Source organism: Leuresthes tenuis, unplaced genomic scaffold (genome assembly GCF_036924035.1).
Source record: "Leuresthes tenuis unplaced genomic scaffold, fLeuTen1.0.hap1 SCAF_9, whole genome shotgun sequence".
NCBI classification, from domain to species: Eukaryota; Metazoa; Chordata; class Actinopteri; order Atheriniformes; family Atherinopsidae; genus Leuresthes; species Leuresthes tenuis.
The window spans coordinates 11,667,310-11,682,795 of record NW_027325363.1 but is presented as its reverse complement, the minus strand read 5'-3'; the positions used below and the strand labels follow the sequence as shown (position 1 = coordinate 11,682,795).

Here is a 15,486-nt window from a genome sequence, read left to right as displayed (position 1 = left end):
AAATGATTCACCCAAGCCTATAAGAATCAAGAAGAAATGGTTTATTCTAATCTCAGGTTTGATGCTAATGTCAGACATGTTTATTTTCATTCTTTCCATTTCAAGACACTCACAAAAATTAATACATTTTTTTCATTGCTTTCTTACAAAAGGTTATGTATGTTTTTTTCAGCATTTGTTGTTACTACTATAATGCACAATATAAACTGGCATCAGTTCAGGTCAGCGCTCCACCTTTTTCAGTTTTTTCAAAACGCCGCAAAAACTCATTACCAAGACAAAAACAACACAAACACATTATGTTTGTGCTTGCCTTGCTGTACTACCTCCATGTTAGATTACATGTGTTGCATAATGTTTCAGATCACGTTCAAATCCTTAAATTCCCTTGCCACTTAATGGATCTCAGATTTTTTGATCTCGTATGTCACCTCCTGACCATCAATACCTGTAGACAGTACCTTTCTAACTATTCCCAGGCCACAGTTTATGACAGAGATCCAGTCTTTTTAATTAGAGCCCCCATTTGTTTAACTCAGGTATACATATTTAAAGAGATATATTTTATTGTTTAACAGTGAGGACAAATTGTGTGCAATTACTATTATTGTTATTATTATTACTGTTATTATTACCAATGTTATCATCTAAAACAGATTATATTCAAAAACTAATTTTGTATCAGGGAAAACTTCTTTCACTTGCTCCACCTTGTAGGTCCACAGAGATGAATCTTCACTTTTTTTTGTTATTATACCATTTGCTCCTCCTAGATGCATAAATATCACTACAAGCCATTCATTACATGAAGATAAATGAGATGCCACCCAGTGATTCTATTCTTACAGACAACATGGCGTCCACAAGGTGGTGGCCAGAGCAGGGCTGTGCACTTTTACAACTCTTGTTGTTGGTGTCTTTCTCTCAAACTAAGGATTCAGTGTGCAGGCGGAGAGGGGATCCTGAAAGCCCTCAGCTGTCTAAAGATGGGGACATTATGCTGGGGGGAATATTCTCCTTCCACAGCAATTGGAGGAACAAACAGAATACCTACATGCAAAAACCTCTGCCACTGCAATGCACAAGGTAAATTATACCCAATAAATATTTTATCCATTTTGCCTCTGTTTTGTGTATTAATGTCATAAAGTCCAGTATCTGGTTTAATTTAGCATGAAGTTGTCTTTATTTCAAAGAGAAACCGTTGTGCCAACAATTTTTAACTGTCTAAATCTAGTTTGAATTTCAGAGAGTTCCAGTTTGCGCAAGCTATGCTTTTTGCCATTGAAGAAATTAACAACAGTACAGACCTACTTCCAGGAATCTCTCTGGGCTATAATATATATGACACGTGTAGCTCCATTGCCAGAAGTTTAAAAGTTGCACTTGCCTTAACCAATGGCATTGACGATGTGTCTTCAACATCTGAGGCGCCATGTACCAGACCTGCACAAGTGCAGGTCATAATGGGTGAAACCTCCTCTTCTCCTAGCACAGCAACAGCCACCATCATTGGACCATTTCATATCCCACTGGTCGGTATGACTTGTTAAGATTAAACTTGTGTCTGTCATTGTTTTATTATGTATCCTATACCGATTTATCTTTATTTTCTTTTAGATCAGCCACTTTTCCACATGTGCTTGCCTCAGTGATAAAACCAAGTATCCATCCTTCCTCAGAACAGTGCCTAGTGACTACTACCAGAGCAGAGCCCTGGCTCAGTTGGTCAAGCACTTTGGCTGGACTTGGGTTGGAGCTGTTAGAACCAATGATGATTATGGCAATAATGGCATGGCTACATTCACAGAAACTGCACAGCAGCTGGGCATTTGTTTGGAATATTCTGTGTCTGTCTTTAGAACAGATCCATCAGAAAAAATTAGAAAAGTAATTGAAGTTATCAAGGCTTCAACTTCAAAGGTGATTGTTGCTTTCCTCTCCCATAAAGACATGGATGTACTTATACATGACTTGTCCTATCACAACTTGACTGGGTACCAGTGGGTTGGTAGTGAGTCCTGGATCTTTGATTCTCAAATTGCAGCTGTGGACAAGACTCACATCCTGGATGGAGCCATAGGTCTTTCCATCCCCAAAGCACATGTCAGCGGACTGAAAGAATTTATGCTTGATGTAAAACCACTTATTCTATCCAATAACGACTTGTTTACAGAGTTCTGGGAGGCATTATTTAGCTGTAAGTTCAAGCAATCAAAGTCAACAGACATTCAGAGAGACTGTACAGGACATGAGGATCTAGCTGGAGTGCAGAACAGCTTCACTGACATGTCACTTATGCCCATTTTCAACAATGTCTATAAAGGAGTGTATGCAGTGGCCCATGCTCTTCATGGTATTCTCAGCTGCAACAAAACATGTGACAACAATGTGCAACTAGATCCATTTACGGTGAGCTTAATACCAACATTAATAATGATTTTTGCATTTTGATGTGACAACGAATGTTAAATTAAAAGTGAAAAAATCCAATCCAGACAGTCATTTTGTTGAAGCAATATTCATGTTTATCAGATAATTAACAAAATTAACATCTATTGTCTTAGATTTTGCAGCACATAAGACAGATTAACTTCAAAACAAAAGAAGGAGATGAAGTTTACTTTAATGAGAATGGAGATCCACCAGCAAAGTATGAAATTATAAACTGGCATCCAAGAGAAAACAACATTGTGGACTTTGTCACAGTTGGTCTTTATGACACATCGTTACCCGCAGACAAACAATTGAATCTGCTAGATAAGCCTTTCATTTGGACGCAGGGCTCACACCAGGTAAAGAACTATAGTATTTTGTAACATCATAAGTGAACTCATTTCTAAATATCTGATTATAATTGGTTCTGTTGTATTAGAATTATTAAGAAAAGCTGGTGAGGAAATGCAAGAAATGTGTAATACCTTCTCTGTTCATGTAGGTGCCTGTGTCAGTTTGCAGTGAGAAGTGTCCCCCAGGAACACGTAAAGTTCTCCAGAAAGGAAAACCTGTTTGCTGCTATGACTGTATAAGATGTGCAGAAGGAGAGATGAGCAATTTTACAGGTTCAGTATTTTCTAATTCAAACGTTTTTCCTTTAATGTCACACAAAAAAAATTTAACTGGCATCGTTCCATGCCACTTTTAAGATATGACATAATTTTGTTGAATTGAGATAGTTGCTTGGAGTTACAGTAATATACAAATTTATTGTTTTCAACAGATATGACTAGATTCCATTATATCGAATAAATTGATTTCATATAGGGGATAAAGAGGATGAGAGTATATCATATCCACTGTAACATCCACATTTGTAAGATGGCTATCCACAAATTGATGGAAGTGGTAGATCTTAGCGAGAATCTGAGGACACTGTTCATGTCCGTTAGTTCACTCCTGTGAACCATGTGTAAAGCAAAGCACAAATTTAAGTAGTAACTGTTACAGCTATACAGCTGTATACTATAGCATGACAGCTAAACAGTTCTATTTAAAATGTGACATGGCTGTTTCAATGCTTCACATGAAGTTTTTTCACATAAAGTTATTTTATCAGCAAGCACTCTGTCTGCCATGTGGAAAATTTGGAGTATCAAAATGTAAACTGTAAGTCTAACATCTGCCTCGATGTAATTTCGTAGATTCTATCACCTGTGTGAGATGCCCTCCGGAATACTGGTCAAATGAGAGAAGAGATGCCTGTATAAAGAAGGAGCTTGTATTTCTATCATATGAAGAAATTATGGGAACGCTGCTTACTGCTGCCTCTTTGTTTGGAACATGCATGACTGCTGTTGTGGCATTAATTTTCTTCAAATACAGGAAAACTCCTCTCGTCAGGGCAAACAACTCTGAGCTGAGCTTCCTGCTGCTCTTCTCCTTAACTCTGTGTTTCCTGTGCTCTCTGACCTTCATCGGCCGACCCTCTGAGTGGTCCTGCATGCTGCGACACACAGCATTTGGCATCACCTTTGTCCTCTGCATATCTTGTGTTCTTGGGAAAACTATAGTGGTGTTAATGGCGTTTAAAGCAAGACTTCCAGGCAGAAATGTAATGAAATGGTTTGGACCCACACAGCAGAGACTCAGTGTTCTGGGTTTCACTCTTATACAAGTCATCATATGTATCCTCTGGTTGACAGTTTCTCCTCCTTTTCCATACATGAATTTGAAGGAATTCAAGGACAAAATCATTTTAGAGTGTGCTCTGGGCTCTCCTGTAGGCTTCTGGGCTGTGCTTGGTTACATTGGATTTCTCGCTATATTGTGTTTTATTTTTGCTTTTCTGGCTCGAAAACTGCCAGATAATTTCAACGAAGCTCAATTTATTACATTTAGTATGCTGATATTCTGTGCGGTATGGATAGCTTTTATCCCGGCGTATTTCAGCTCTCCTGGGAAGTTCAGTGTTGCAGTAGAAATCTTTGCTATTCTGGCATCCAGTTTTGGACTGCTAATTTGTATCTTTATCCCAAAATGTTATGTCATGTTACTGAAACCAGAGAGGAATACAAAAAAGAATATCTTTGGGAAGGGTGCACCAAAATAATTTTGAGAAGTGAAAACAATTTTGGCAGGAATCATATCCCAAAAGCTGTAATGATTTTGTTATATTAACTTGATAACCAGTCTGTCTGTATGAGTGAATTTTAGTCGGCTCGTCTTTAGTTGTCATAAATATGTATAGAATATAGAATTATTTTTTATGCGTCACTTGGTGTACATATGATAAACTTTTTTTTGTGTGTGTATTTCAGTTCTGTGGACTATGGTGAATGTGAAGTTATGTCATGCCAGGCATGATGTAGCTGTTCTTGTGTTATCTGTGCCTGCCAGCCTTGTTCTCTGGTTAGCTTTAGCTTAGTTTGGCTAGAATGTTGGTCAAAATGGTCACATTTTAAGAAGAAGGTGAGAAATAGAAATGGTAAATTAAATTAATAGAAATAAATTTAATTTGCACTGCCAAGGAACCAGATAAACAACATAGATTTTTTGACTGGACTGGATTACTGACCCTGATGCAATACATTAACTAATATTTCTGCACATTACAAACTTTGTTTTTGGACTGATAAAGAGACTAGAAAGATATTTTGTGTGCATTTAAAAGTTACAGATCCGATGAACTGTTAAACCGTTTTAGCAGTGACTGTAAAAGACTGCTATCTACCAAACTGGTGTTCTGAAATCTGAATGCCTGCGCCTCCTTTTCGGCTCATTTAATATAACAGACAAATTACAACACTTATATATTCAGCTGTGTGTTCATTGCATAAAGTCACGGTCATTGGAAGGTATCAGTCGATATATTATCATTAAAAAATCTGTTATAATTTTGAACCTTGTTGAAATTTACGGTATTTTGAAAATACATTTGACATGTATATTTATTCTTTCGCTACTTTGAGTAAAAATGGACTGAGACATTAGAAGCTAGTCCTAATGTGTGAATAAAAAACATGATCCTAATTGTTCAAATGCAAGTCCCCTGAATACAAAACAACCTGGATACTGTTGAGATCCTTACAGTATGGATCATGAAACCGTACATACAAGAGCATGTGGTAAATTGACCTCTGAAATTTCTTGGAAAGGAGCAAAGTTAAAGGCTCAGAGGTGACTTAGCTGGTAACCCATTAAATGACTGGTTGCATGGTGTGGTTTAGCTCAGCTGCAGGGCGAAAAAATGGGGCAGAGTTTCAGGGACCAGAGCCAGGTGAGTCTGACTGATGCAGCTGTGGGCCTTTATTAATAAGTCTCATACTCTTTATCTGCAGTAGTGCTGAGGTTGTGGTCAGCCACTTAATAGGGAGGTCATGACCAGCCAGAAACTGCACCAGTCAGCTAATCTCTTTGGAAAGCCTTACTGTTGGTCCATAAGTACCTATGTGGTTCACTGGTAGACCACACAGACTGAGTCTATTCAGAGCTGGTTGATTAAAAAACAAACAAAGAAAACTGTGTCTTTGGCTGTCTCTTTATATCTATCTATAAGAAAGAACCCTTGATAGGGGGTGCATTGTCAAATTGACCTAAAATTTGTGTCTGATTTTGTACTGAAAAAGAACTGGACTAAGAATAAATCATTGGGGGACCACTCAAATGGGGGAGCTGATGATGATGGTAAGAAACCATCCAGTCTAACAGATGAGCTTCACTCTGGTAAATATTAATTAATCCAGGAGCAGTTCCTTTAATGCCACACAATGCTCCAGTGAGAATCTATGGTACTGTTATATACCATATCAAAAGCTAAGGTCTACAAGCATTAATAGAGAATAATATTTTCCAAGTAAATGCTGGATTAATATGAAGGACATCATAGAAATAGCTAATCTAAAGTATTTTATGTTCTCAGATTTCTCCATTGTACATGTGGAAATGTTTCCATTTTTTTCCCTTGTCCTTTCCAGCATTATGGCAGCAGAATTGTAATCTGAAAACTTTTAAGCCAAACAGATTTGCTTTGCCAAGGGAAGCTTTATAAATGTAAAGCTCCCCTTGATGCCCATCAACCGCCCATTTATTTATTTTTGTTTACATTATATAACATGTAATAGAGCTGAACCGGACCGGGGGACAAGAACAGAAGAAGAGGATACAGGACAAAAATAGAAACAAAAACCAGACAACCAGCTGCTAAACCTGTAAAAACAAAACAGACGGCAATCCACGGCCTCTGTTGGGAATCTAGCCTTAGCTCCTTTTTAATGTGGGCATTTTAAGTAATTTCATTCTTAATCTTGGGTATCTCTGGATTACCTTTGCACACCTCGTTATGCCAAAATTATTTTGAAATGAGGGAGAGCCTACTCTTTGGGAAAGCTTCCTCCTGAGGTTTGCAGAGAGGGTCGGGAAAGGGGATGGTGGTGACTCGTCAATGTGCTCTACTTCAGATGCTGGCTGGGAACCTATGACAACACATACACACTACATTTTCAAGCATGTCAACACATGAGATCCAACCACACGTAACTGATCTAGAATAGGATCCTGAATATCAAAGTGAGCAGTATAAAGAGCTGCCACAACGGCAATTACAGCCGGATGTCTATATTTGATAAATATGCTCAGAACCTGCAATTGTGCATTTTCTCGTGTAAGTATCTCCATGTTTCTTGTTTTGGGTGTAAATTTATGAGGACAAAGTACCATTAGTACCTTTATCAGCCTTTTTGCTAAAGATGTCTGAAAACCAAAAACACTTTTTCTTGGAGATGTCGCCAAAGCAAAAATAAAGTACCATGTTCTGAAAAGAACCAGTGGATCACTCGTTCCTTCCATCCTGATAACTTTCACTTAAAATGCTTCTGGTGGACACTGTGCAGTCCCTACCACCCATGGGCATGCACTACCTGAAAAATTTGACCATAAAAGGAAATCCTGCCCTTCTCTCACACTGACATGTGAGGAAAAAGGGAGTAGAAAAAATTTCTTGCAAGGGAAATTTTGAGAAATTTTGGAGAAAATTAGTTCCTTTTGCATTGAAATATAAACTGTATATATCCTTTTCTTAAGCTTTGGGTGATGTTTAAGGTAACTATACATGATTCTAACACTGCAGCCAGAAAACATGCATTCCATGGGACGTTTAAATGTTTCATGTGTAGTATTATGCTAAAATTTTGCACATATTTTAATATCTTATTATAATGCACTCATATCAGTTTTATCTCTTCATCTAAGCCTGCAAAAAATGAGGTAATTTAGTTATTTGATTTATTTTTTTTTAATTTGGAAGTGTTTCTAAATTTAAAGAGCAGCAAGGTAGTCATATTGGAGGAAGTGGTTAAGAGCATTTTTGTGCTAATTTTTGCTATTGTACATGACTTTTTTCTTTTTTTTTAAACAAATATGTACAGCAAACTATCTATATTCTCAGAATTTGAAGTTATAACAAGTAAACAAAAATCTATATCATAATGTTGGGGGTTGGCAGAGGAGTGACAAACATGTTTGTCATTCAGACGTAGGGTGCTAAATTTAGTTTTTCATCGAGAACTGATTTTTCAAATTTACATTTACAATTGACTTTTTTATTCACTCTCTGTTTGGTTGGGTTTGATTTAGCAAACTGAAATACTTGGGTCGGTTTAGGGAAATGTTAAAAGCACCATTTTTTTAGGTAATCATTGTTATAAGTCAAATCCGGTCTATCTGCAAACACATAAAACTGAGGCCACTCAAAAAAAACCCAAGTTAAAGTGGTAGATGTTACAAAATAATTAAACTAAATTAAAAAAAATAACCAAAAGGGGAACAATTTAGGTAAACTGATGTAGCTAAAATTCATGTTATTACATTACTGGTAAATTATTTGCCATAAGTGTAGCATTCAAGGCTTTGTAATTTTCCTAATTATTTGTACAGTAACAAGCATGTTGCTTGAACATTCACAATTTCTCATTTTTTAAATGATGCAGATATTTTTCCCCATAATGTAAAAAATATCTTGAACCTTCAAATTTTCCAGTCTGATAACACACTTACTAAAGGTATTTGAAACAGAAAACTTAAAAAAAAAAAAAAATGTCTGCCATTGGTCATATGTATTTTGGTGCCTCCCTCCTGTCGCCCCTCCTCAGGTCCATAGAGATGAAACATCCTGTATCGTATTATTTGGTGATGCGTTATGTATAAATATCAGTGTAAGTCTTTCTGGTTTGGCTCTTTTCACTCAGCATGATGTCAACACAGAGATGTCTACAGCAGGGTTTGACACTTTTACAAATGTTGTTGGTGGCATCTTTCTCTCAGGCTGAGGAGTCAGTGTGCAGACAAAGGGGGGATCCTGAGAATCCCCAGCTCATAAAAGATGGGGACATTGTGTTGGGAGGTATCTTCTCTTTTCATAGCAGCTGGAGGAACAGACAGGATAACTATACACAAAAACCCCTGCCGCTGCAATGCACCAGGTAAATTACACAATTATGTGGATAAAGATTATCACAGTGTGCATCACAATAAGATTTATATTGTATGTGTCTTTTGTGTTGCTGTGTTTTCCATTTCAAGAACAAACTGGTGGAAATACTATGCTTATAAATGTTTGTATCAAGTTTGAATTTCAGAGGATTCCAGTTTGCTCAGGCCATGCTCTTTGCCATTGAGGAGATCAATAACAGTACAGACCTGCTGCCAGGCATTTCTCTGGGTTATAAAATTTATGACGCTTGTGGTTCCATCGCTAGAAGTGTAAGAGTTGCACTTGCCTTGGTTAATGGTAATGAAATTTTGGCTTCACCCTCGACAACTTGTACAAAACCTGCACAAGTACAGGCCATAATGGGAGAAACATCCTCCTCTCCTAGTGCAGCAATAGCCACAGTGATTGGACCATTTCATATCCCACAGGTGGGTTGGATTCATTCAAATGTGTTTAAAAGAAAAAAAAATGTTTTTAACAGAGAGATTGCATAAAAACTGAATGTAGCAGATTGTTCTAGGGATGGAAACCATTTCTTTATTTTCTTTTAGATCAGCCACTTTTCCACATGTGCTTGCCTCAGTGATAAAACCAAGTATCCATCCTTCCTCAGAACAGTGCCTAGTGACTACTACCAGAGCAGAGCCCTGGCTCAGTTGGTCAAGCACTTTGGCTGGACTTGGGTTGGAGCTGTTAGAACCAATGATGATTATGGCAATAATGGCATGGCTACATTCACAGAAACTGCACAGCAGCTGGGCATCTGTCTGGAATATTCTGTATCGTTCTTTAGAACAGATCCATCAGAAAAAATACAAAAAATAATTGAAATTATCAAGGCTTCTACCTCAAAGGTGATTGTTGCTTTTCTCTCACACATGGACATGGATGTGTTATTACATGAGTTTTCCAACTACAACTTAACTGGGTATCAATGGGTAGGTAGTGAGGGTTGGATCTTTGATTCTCAAATTGCAACAATTGATAAGAATCACATCCTGGATGGAGCCATAGGTCTTTCCATCCCCAAAGCACATGTCAGCGGTATGAGAGAATTTATGCTTGATGTGAAACCCCTCAATTCATCAAATAGTGACTTGTTTACAGAATTCTGGGAGGCATTATTTAGTTGTAAGTTCAAGAAATTCATAACAACAGAGACTTCAAGAGACTGTACAGGACACGAGGATCTGGCTGGAGTGCAGAACAGCTTCACTGACATGTCACTTATGCCCATTTTCAACAATGTCTATAAAGGAGTTTATGCAGTGGCCCATGCTCTTCATGGTATTCTCAGCTGCAACAAAACATGTAACAACAACGTGCAACTAGATCCATTTACGGTGAGCTTTACATTGAAATGTAACGATATTAAATATTTTAGACTGTCACGTTGTTGAAGAAATATGCATGCATAATTGTTTGTCAGATAATCAAATTAATGTCTCTTTATTTTTCTTTAGATTTTACAGTATATACAGAAGATTTACTTCAAAACCAAGGAGGAAGATGAGGTTTACTTTAATGAGAATGGAGATCCACCAGCAAAGTATGAAATCATAAATTGGCAGCCCAGACAAAATGATATTGCAGACTTTGTCACAGTTGGTCTTTATGATACATCATTACCTGCAGACAATCAACTGAAATTGCAGAATAAGACTTTGATTTGGGCAAAGAACTCATTGCAGGTCAGCTACTTTCTACTTTCTAACTCTTCTCATTATATTTTCGAAACTGTATTATTGTTTCAGAATATTATTTTTTTTATGTATTAAAAGTACAAAACAACATAATGAATGTATTATTTTTTCCATATTGTTTTTGTTCATGTAGGTGCCTGTGTCAGTTTGCAGTGAAAAGTGTCCCCCAGGAACACGTAAAGTTCTCCAGAAAGGAAAACCTGTTTGCTGCTATGACTGTATAACATGTGCTGAAGGAGAAATGAGCAACGTTACAGGTTTAGTATTTTGAAAAGAAAGCTTTGAACTTAGATAAAACACCAAATAAAAGTGGCATGATCACATGACAATTTTTTGCAACCTGAGATATCTAATTATATCCAACTGTACTTTGACGTTATGAAACATGTTTATAAGGTCAGAATCAAGTCCTCTTTGGCTGAAAAACTCCTATATTTATACTTGAAAAGTTCTGATCCCCACAGCCTTATTTAGCCTTCCACTCAGCAGAGTGATGTGCTGTGTGGTGAATTTGCAAACAGATACAAACAGAGAAAAGAGACTAATCTGAACTACAAGTCTAACATCTGCCTCATTATTTTTTTGTAGATTCTATCACCTGTGTGAGATGTCCTCCTGAATATTGGTCGAATGAGAAAAGAGATGCTTGTATAAAGAAGCAGGCCGTGTTTCTATCATATGAAGAAATTATGGGAACGCTGCTTACTGCTGCCTCTTTGTTTGGAACATGCATGACTGCTGTTGTGGCATTAATTTTCTTCAGATACAGGAAAACTCCTCTCGTCAGGGCAAACAACTCTGAGCTGAGCTTCCTGCTGCTCTTCTCCTTAACTCTGTGTTTCCTGTGCTCTCTGACCTTCATCGGCCGACCCTCTGAGTGGTCCTGCATGCTGCGACACACAGCGTTTGGCATCACCTTTGTCCTCTGCATCTCTTGTGTTCTTGGGAAAACTATAGTGGTTTTAATGGCATTTAAAGCAAGACTTCCAGGCAGAAATGTAATGAAATGGTTTGGGCCCACACAGCAGAGACTCAGTGTTCTGGGTTTCACTCTTATACAAGTCATCATATGTATCCTCTGGTTGACAATTTCTCCTCCTTTTCCATTTGAGAATTTTAAGGAATTCAAGGATAAAATCATCTTAGAGTGTGCTCTGGGCTCTCCTGTAGGCTTCTGGGCTGTGCTTGGTTACATTGGACTTCTCGCCATATTGTGTTTTATTTTTGCTTTTCTGGCTCGAAAACTGCCAGATAATTTCAATGAAGCTAAATTTATCACCTTTAGTATGCTGATATTCTGTGCAGTATGGATCACTTTCATCCCAGCTTATGTTAGCTCCCCTGGGAAGTTCAGTGTTGCAGTAGAAATATTTGCCATTCTGGCATCCAGTTTTGGACTACTAATTTGTATCTTTATCCCAAAATGTTATATCATGTTACTGAAACCAGAAAAGAATACAAAAAAGAATATCTTTGGGAAGGGTGCACCAAAATAAATGCAAAAAAAATTTAAAAAAGCAATATGACAAAGGCATTTTCGACTGCTGAGTTGTGTGTTATATTATTTTGTCCCTTCCTATAGCAGGTATTCCTGGCCTCGTGTTTTTGTGTTTGTTTGTGTGGGAGGTTATCTTCTCTAAAAAGGTCATTCTCCACTGCCACTTGCTGCCCCGTGCTTACTCAGGATGGAGGACTAAATCAAATTTGATATCAATGCAATCCATTGGTCAGACAACCCATTTACAAATTGACATTTTATAATTACCAAAATATTGAATGGGACTGTTAAAATTACACTGGATTGAATTGGATTATAATTGGATTCAATTTCTGTACTTTCTCTTTAAAGTATCCAAAAATTACTTTTATTGCATACTTAAATTAACTTGACTGTCAATGAGCTTTTATTTTGTCTTAAGTCATCAGAAATGCGATGGTGAATGGTTAATCCGCTTCACATACAGCGGAAAAAACCTTCAGTCATTACAGTGGATTGTACTGTCTTGGAACTATTGTTGTTTTTTTACACTGATGTTGACATATTCATAATCATCTTTGACTGTCCCTAAATTTAATTATACATGTTTTCATTTTGACTCCACCTCTTGCCCGTTGGCAGCTTGGATAAACTCCAGCCATTCACAGCCCTGAACTAGATTAATGGCTATAGAATATGGATGGATGAATGGATTTCAGATTCTTCTGAAGCATAAGGAAATCACGGAGTCACTCTAGAATATTCTGTGCTTTTTGTGTATTATGAATTTTTCAAACATATTTCAGCATCATCATTATATTACTGAGCATTTGTTTCTGTCTCTGCTTCTAAACCCATATAAAACATTTTTAAGTTTGCATCCTTTGGTGTCTAAAGTTGTCATTTCAGTATTACTTGTCCTTGATTATGCCCTCTCATTAACCAGACCCAGACCCAATACCTTCTTCAGAAATAGCAGAGGTTGCTGAGAAGAGGATTGAGGGTCTTTATTTAGACCCTACCCAAAAACCTTGTACGATTAACCAAACAGTTATTCTAACCATTCACTTTAATTCAATTTCTCACTCAAATTTCTCAAGTTTCAGCTGTTTTTTTAATTTTTTTACGTTACCTAAATTTCTTAGGGGCTGCATGATGTTGTAGTGGTTAGCCCTGTCGCATCACAGCACCTGTGCAATGAGTTGTTGCCCTGTGATGGACTGGCAACATGTCCATGGTGTACCCTGCCTCTTAGCCAATGACAGTTGGGACAACTAGGGCCCAGCCAACAAGACACGTAGCAACTCAAAGCTCTTAAGAACGAGCTAAAAAACAAAATTAAGCCTAGGAAAGGCAGTTTGAAGATGGCAACAAGTTGAGTAGCTACGAAAAAGATAGAAAAACTCTAAAAGAAGATATTTATGTATTCATATATCAATTATATCAAATATACATGCGAATAAAACTTCTATTAATGGTAATATTAACATGTATATATAGAAGAAGAAGATATATCAAATTTGATCAACTAGACTGGTGACCTGTCCAGGGTGTGCCCCGCCACACGCCCCAACAGAAACTGTGATGGGCAGAATAAGATGAGGTGGTTCTGTGATAAGAAAAATAGATGAATGAATAATATTACCACCCCAGTAAAGGGATAAAAAAGTATGAAATATTCAAAAAATAATTAGAAAAGTTTAAATGGATTATGTTATTAGAGTCTAGAATTTATATTTACACACACACACATATATATATATATATATATATATAGAGAGAGAGTTAGGAGTTACTCTTAACATGAGTCTGAAAGATGTATCATCATGTTTGTATGTGTATGTGGAAATGTATTACCTAGAAAATAAAAATTACCAGCTAAAAAACTGAGTAATTGGCATCTTGTATTTCCTTGATAAGTTGTATTCAGGTTTGACAAGTCTTTGTATGGTGGCTTTGATTCAGTGTCAGGTTCATATCATTGTGCTTCACTGGCATGCAAACTAACCATCCACTTTTCTAACCTAGCACAGTGAAATGACTCCAATCACACACACACACATACCACTGCAACTCAGCCAAGGGATCAATGTGCTATTAAAGGAGGGAATCTTGTTTTTTTACACAATTCCCAGTTCACAGAGGAGACAGTTGGACAGCAAGTCCATGTCATATATCTGAAGGCTGAGCAGAACATTGAGCCAATCACAATTTTAATTTTTCTAAAAGCATCAAAAGTTTGTTTGATGCCAGTGTCATATGTCTCCTTTAAAGTATCTCACAGAGAGAGAGAGCTGAAGAAAAAAGAAAGCTGTATGAAAACTCAGTTGGAAACTATGGTGAACTGCATTTGAGGGCCTAATACACTATAATTTCTGTTGTATCCCACAGGTATGATACAGATGTCAAAACAAAAAAAATGGATTAAAAAAAAACAAAAATGTTGAACACTTAATCTTATTATCATAACATTAAAACTGTGAATTGACTTTCTTTGCATTACAAATGAATATATCACAAGGATTGTGTTCTGGACCCAAGTAGCAGACAGCAAACAGAAGGTCAAATCCAAACAGGTTTAATAACAATGATAGGTTGACAGGAACATTTAGTCCATTAATCTGAGTCCTCTGATGAGGCTTTCTTCTCAGAACAGGTGGGTGCAGACGTAGTTTGACGGTTTTCTGGGACCGCTTTTCCTGTGTCTGGAGAACCTGCCAGAGCAGAGATGCAACCACGCCCGCAACCAACCTAACACTCACACTAACACTCAAGCACAGCAGGGGGAGACAATACACTTCAAGGAAAAGCCACAAAGGACACAAGAGGGTAAAAACATGCATGGAAACGTGGACTTGTGACAGAATTTTATTCAATGTTGAGTTTCGAATTTATAGAAATAAACTATTAAAAAAATAAAAGGAAAATATTCTTGGTTCATTGTTTAGAACTAGCACTGCTTTTTTATTCCTTCAGCTATGAGACCGTGAAGGTGGATTTAATAAAACAAATGTCAAATGTCTCAGATTCCTCAAAAGTCCAAATAAACTGATTCTGATAAAAACTGAAACAGTTTCCCCCTGCTTTCTTTAGAACATACTTTTATAGGTACATTTATTTTCAGTGAGCACCTGTACTTGTGCATGTGTGCTGTGGTACAACTGGACTTACCTTTAAGCTTCCAGGCTGTCCATTGGTACATGGGTATTTTGACCTCCTTGGGTATACTTTTTGCTTTTCTGGCTCAGAAAACGGTTTCATAATTTTAACAAAGCCAAATCTTTCACCTTTACTATGCTGATACGGTACAGTATGGATCACTTTCATCCAAATGTATGTCAGCTGACCTGGGAAGTTAAGTGTTTCTGGTTGCTATCTTT

General features: G+C 37.2%; 2 protein-coding genes across 2 annotated transcripts; both read left to right on the top strand.

Moving 5' to 3' along the window:
- The first annotated feature begins 895 nt into the window (after positions 1–895).
- On the top strand, positions 896–4,549 carry LOC140313718 (extracellular calcium-sensing receptor-like). Its single transcript, XM_072391709.1, has 6 exons — positions 896–1,086; positions 1,238–1,535; positions 1,621–2,412; positions 2,568–2,795; positions 2,939–3,062; positions 3,642–4,549. Exons 1-6 carry the CDS (start codon positions 998–1,000, stop codon positions 4,547–4,549), a joined length of 2,439 nt encoding a protein of 812 aa, XP_072247810.1. The 5' UTR covers positions 896–997.
- Positions 4,550–8,709: 4,160 nt separating this feature from the next.
- Positions 8,710–12,125, top strand: LOC140313717 (extracellular calcium-sensing receptor-like). Its single transcript, XM_072391708.1, has 6 exons — positions 8,710–8,915; positions 9,060–9,354; positions 9,478–10,269; positions 10,390–10,617; positions 10,763–10,886; positions 11,218–12,125. Exons 1-6 carry the CDS (start codon positions 8,731–8,733, stop codon positions 12,123–12,125), a joined length of 2,532 nt encoding a protein of 843 aa, XP_072247809.1. The 5' UTR covers positions 8,710–8,730.
- The last annotated feature ends 3,361 nt before the right edge of the window (positions 12,126–15,486 follow it).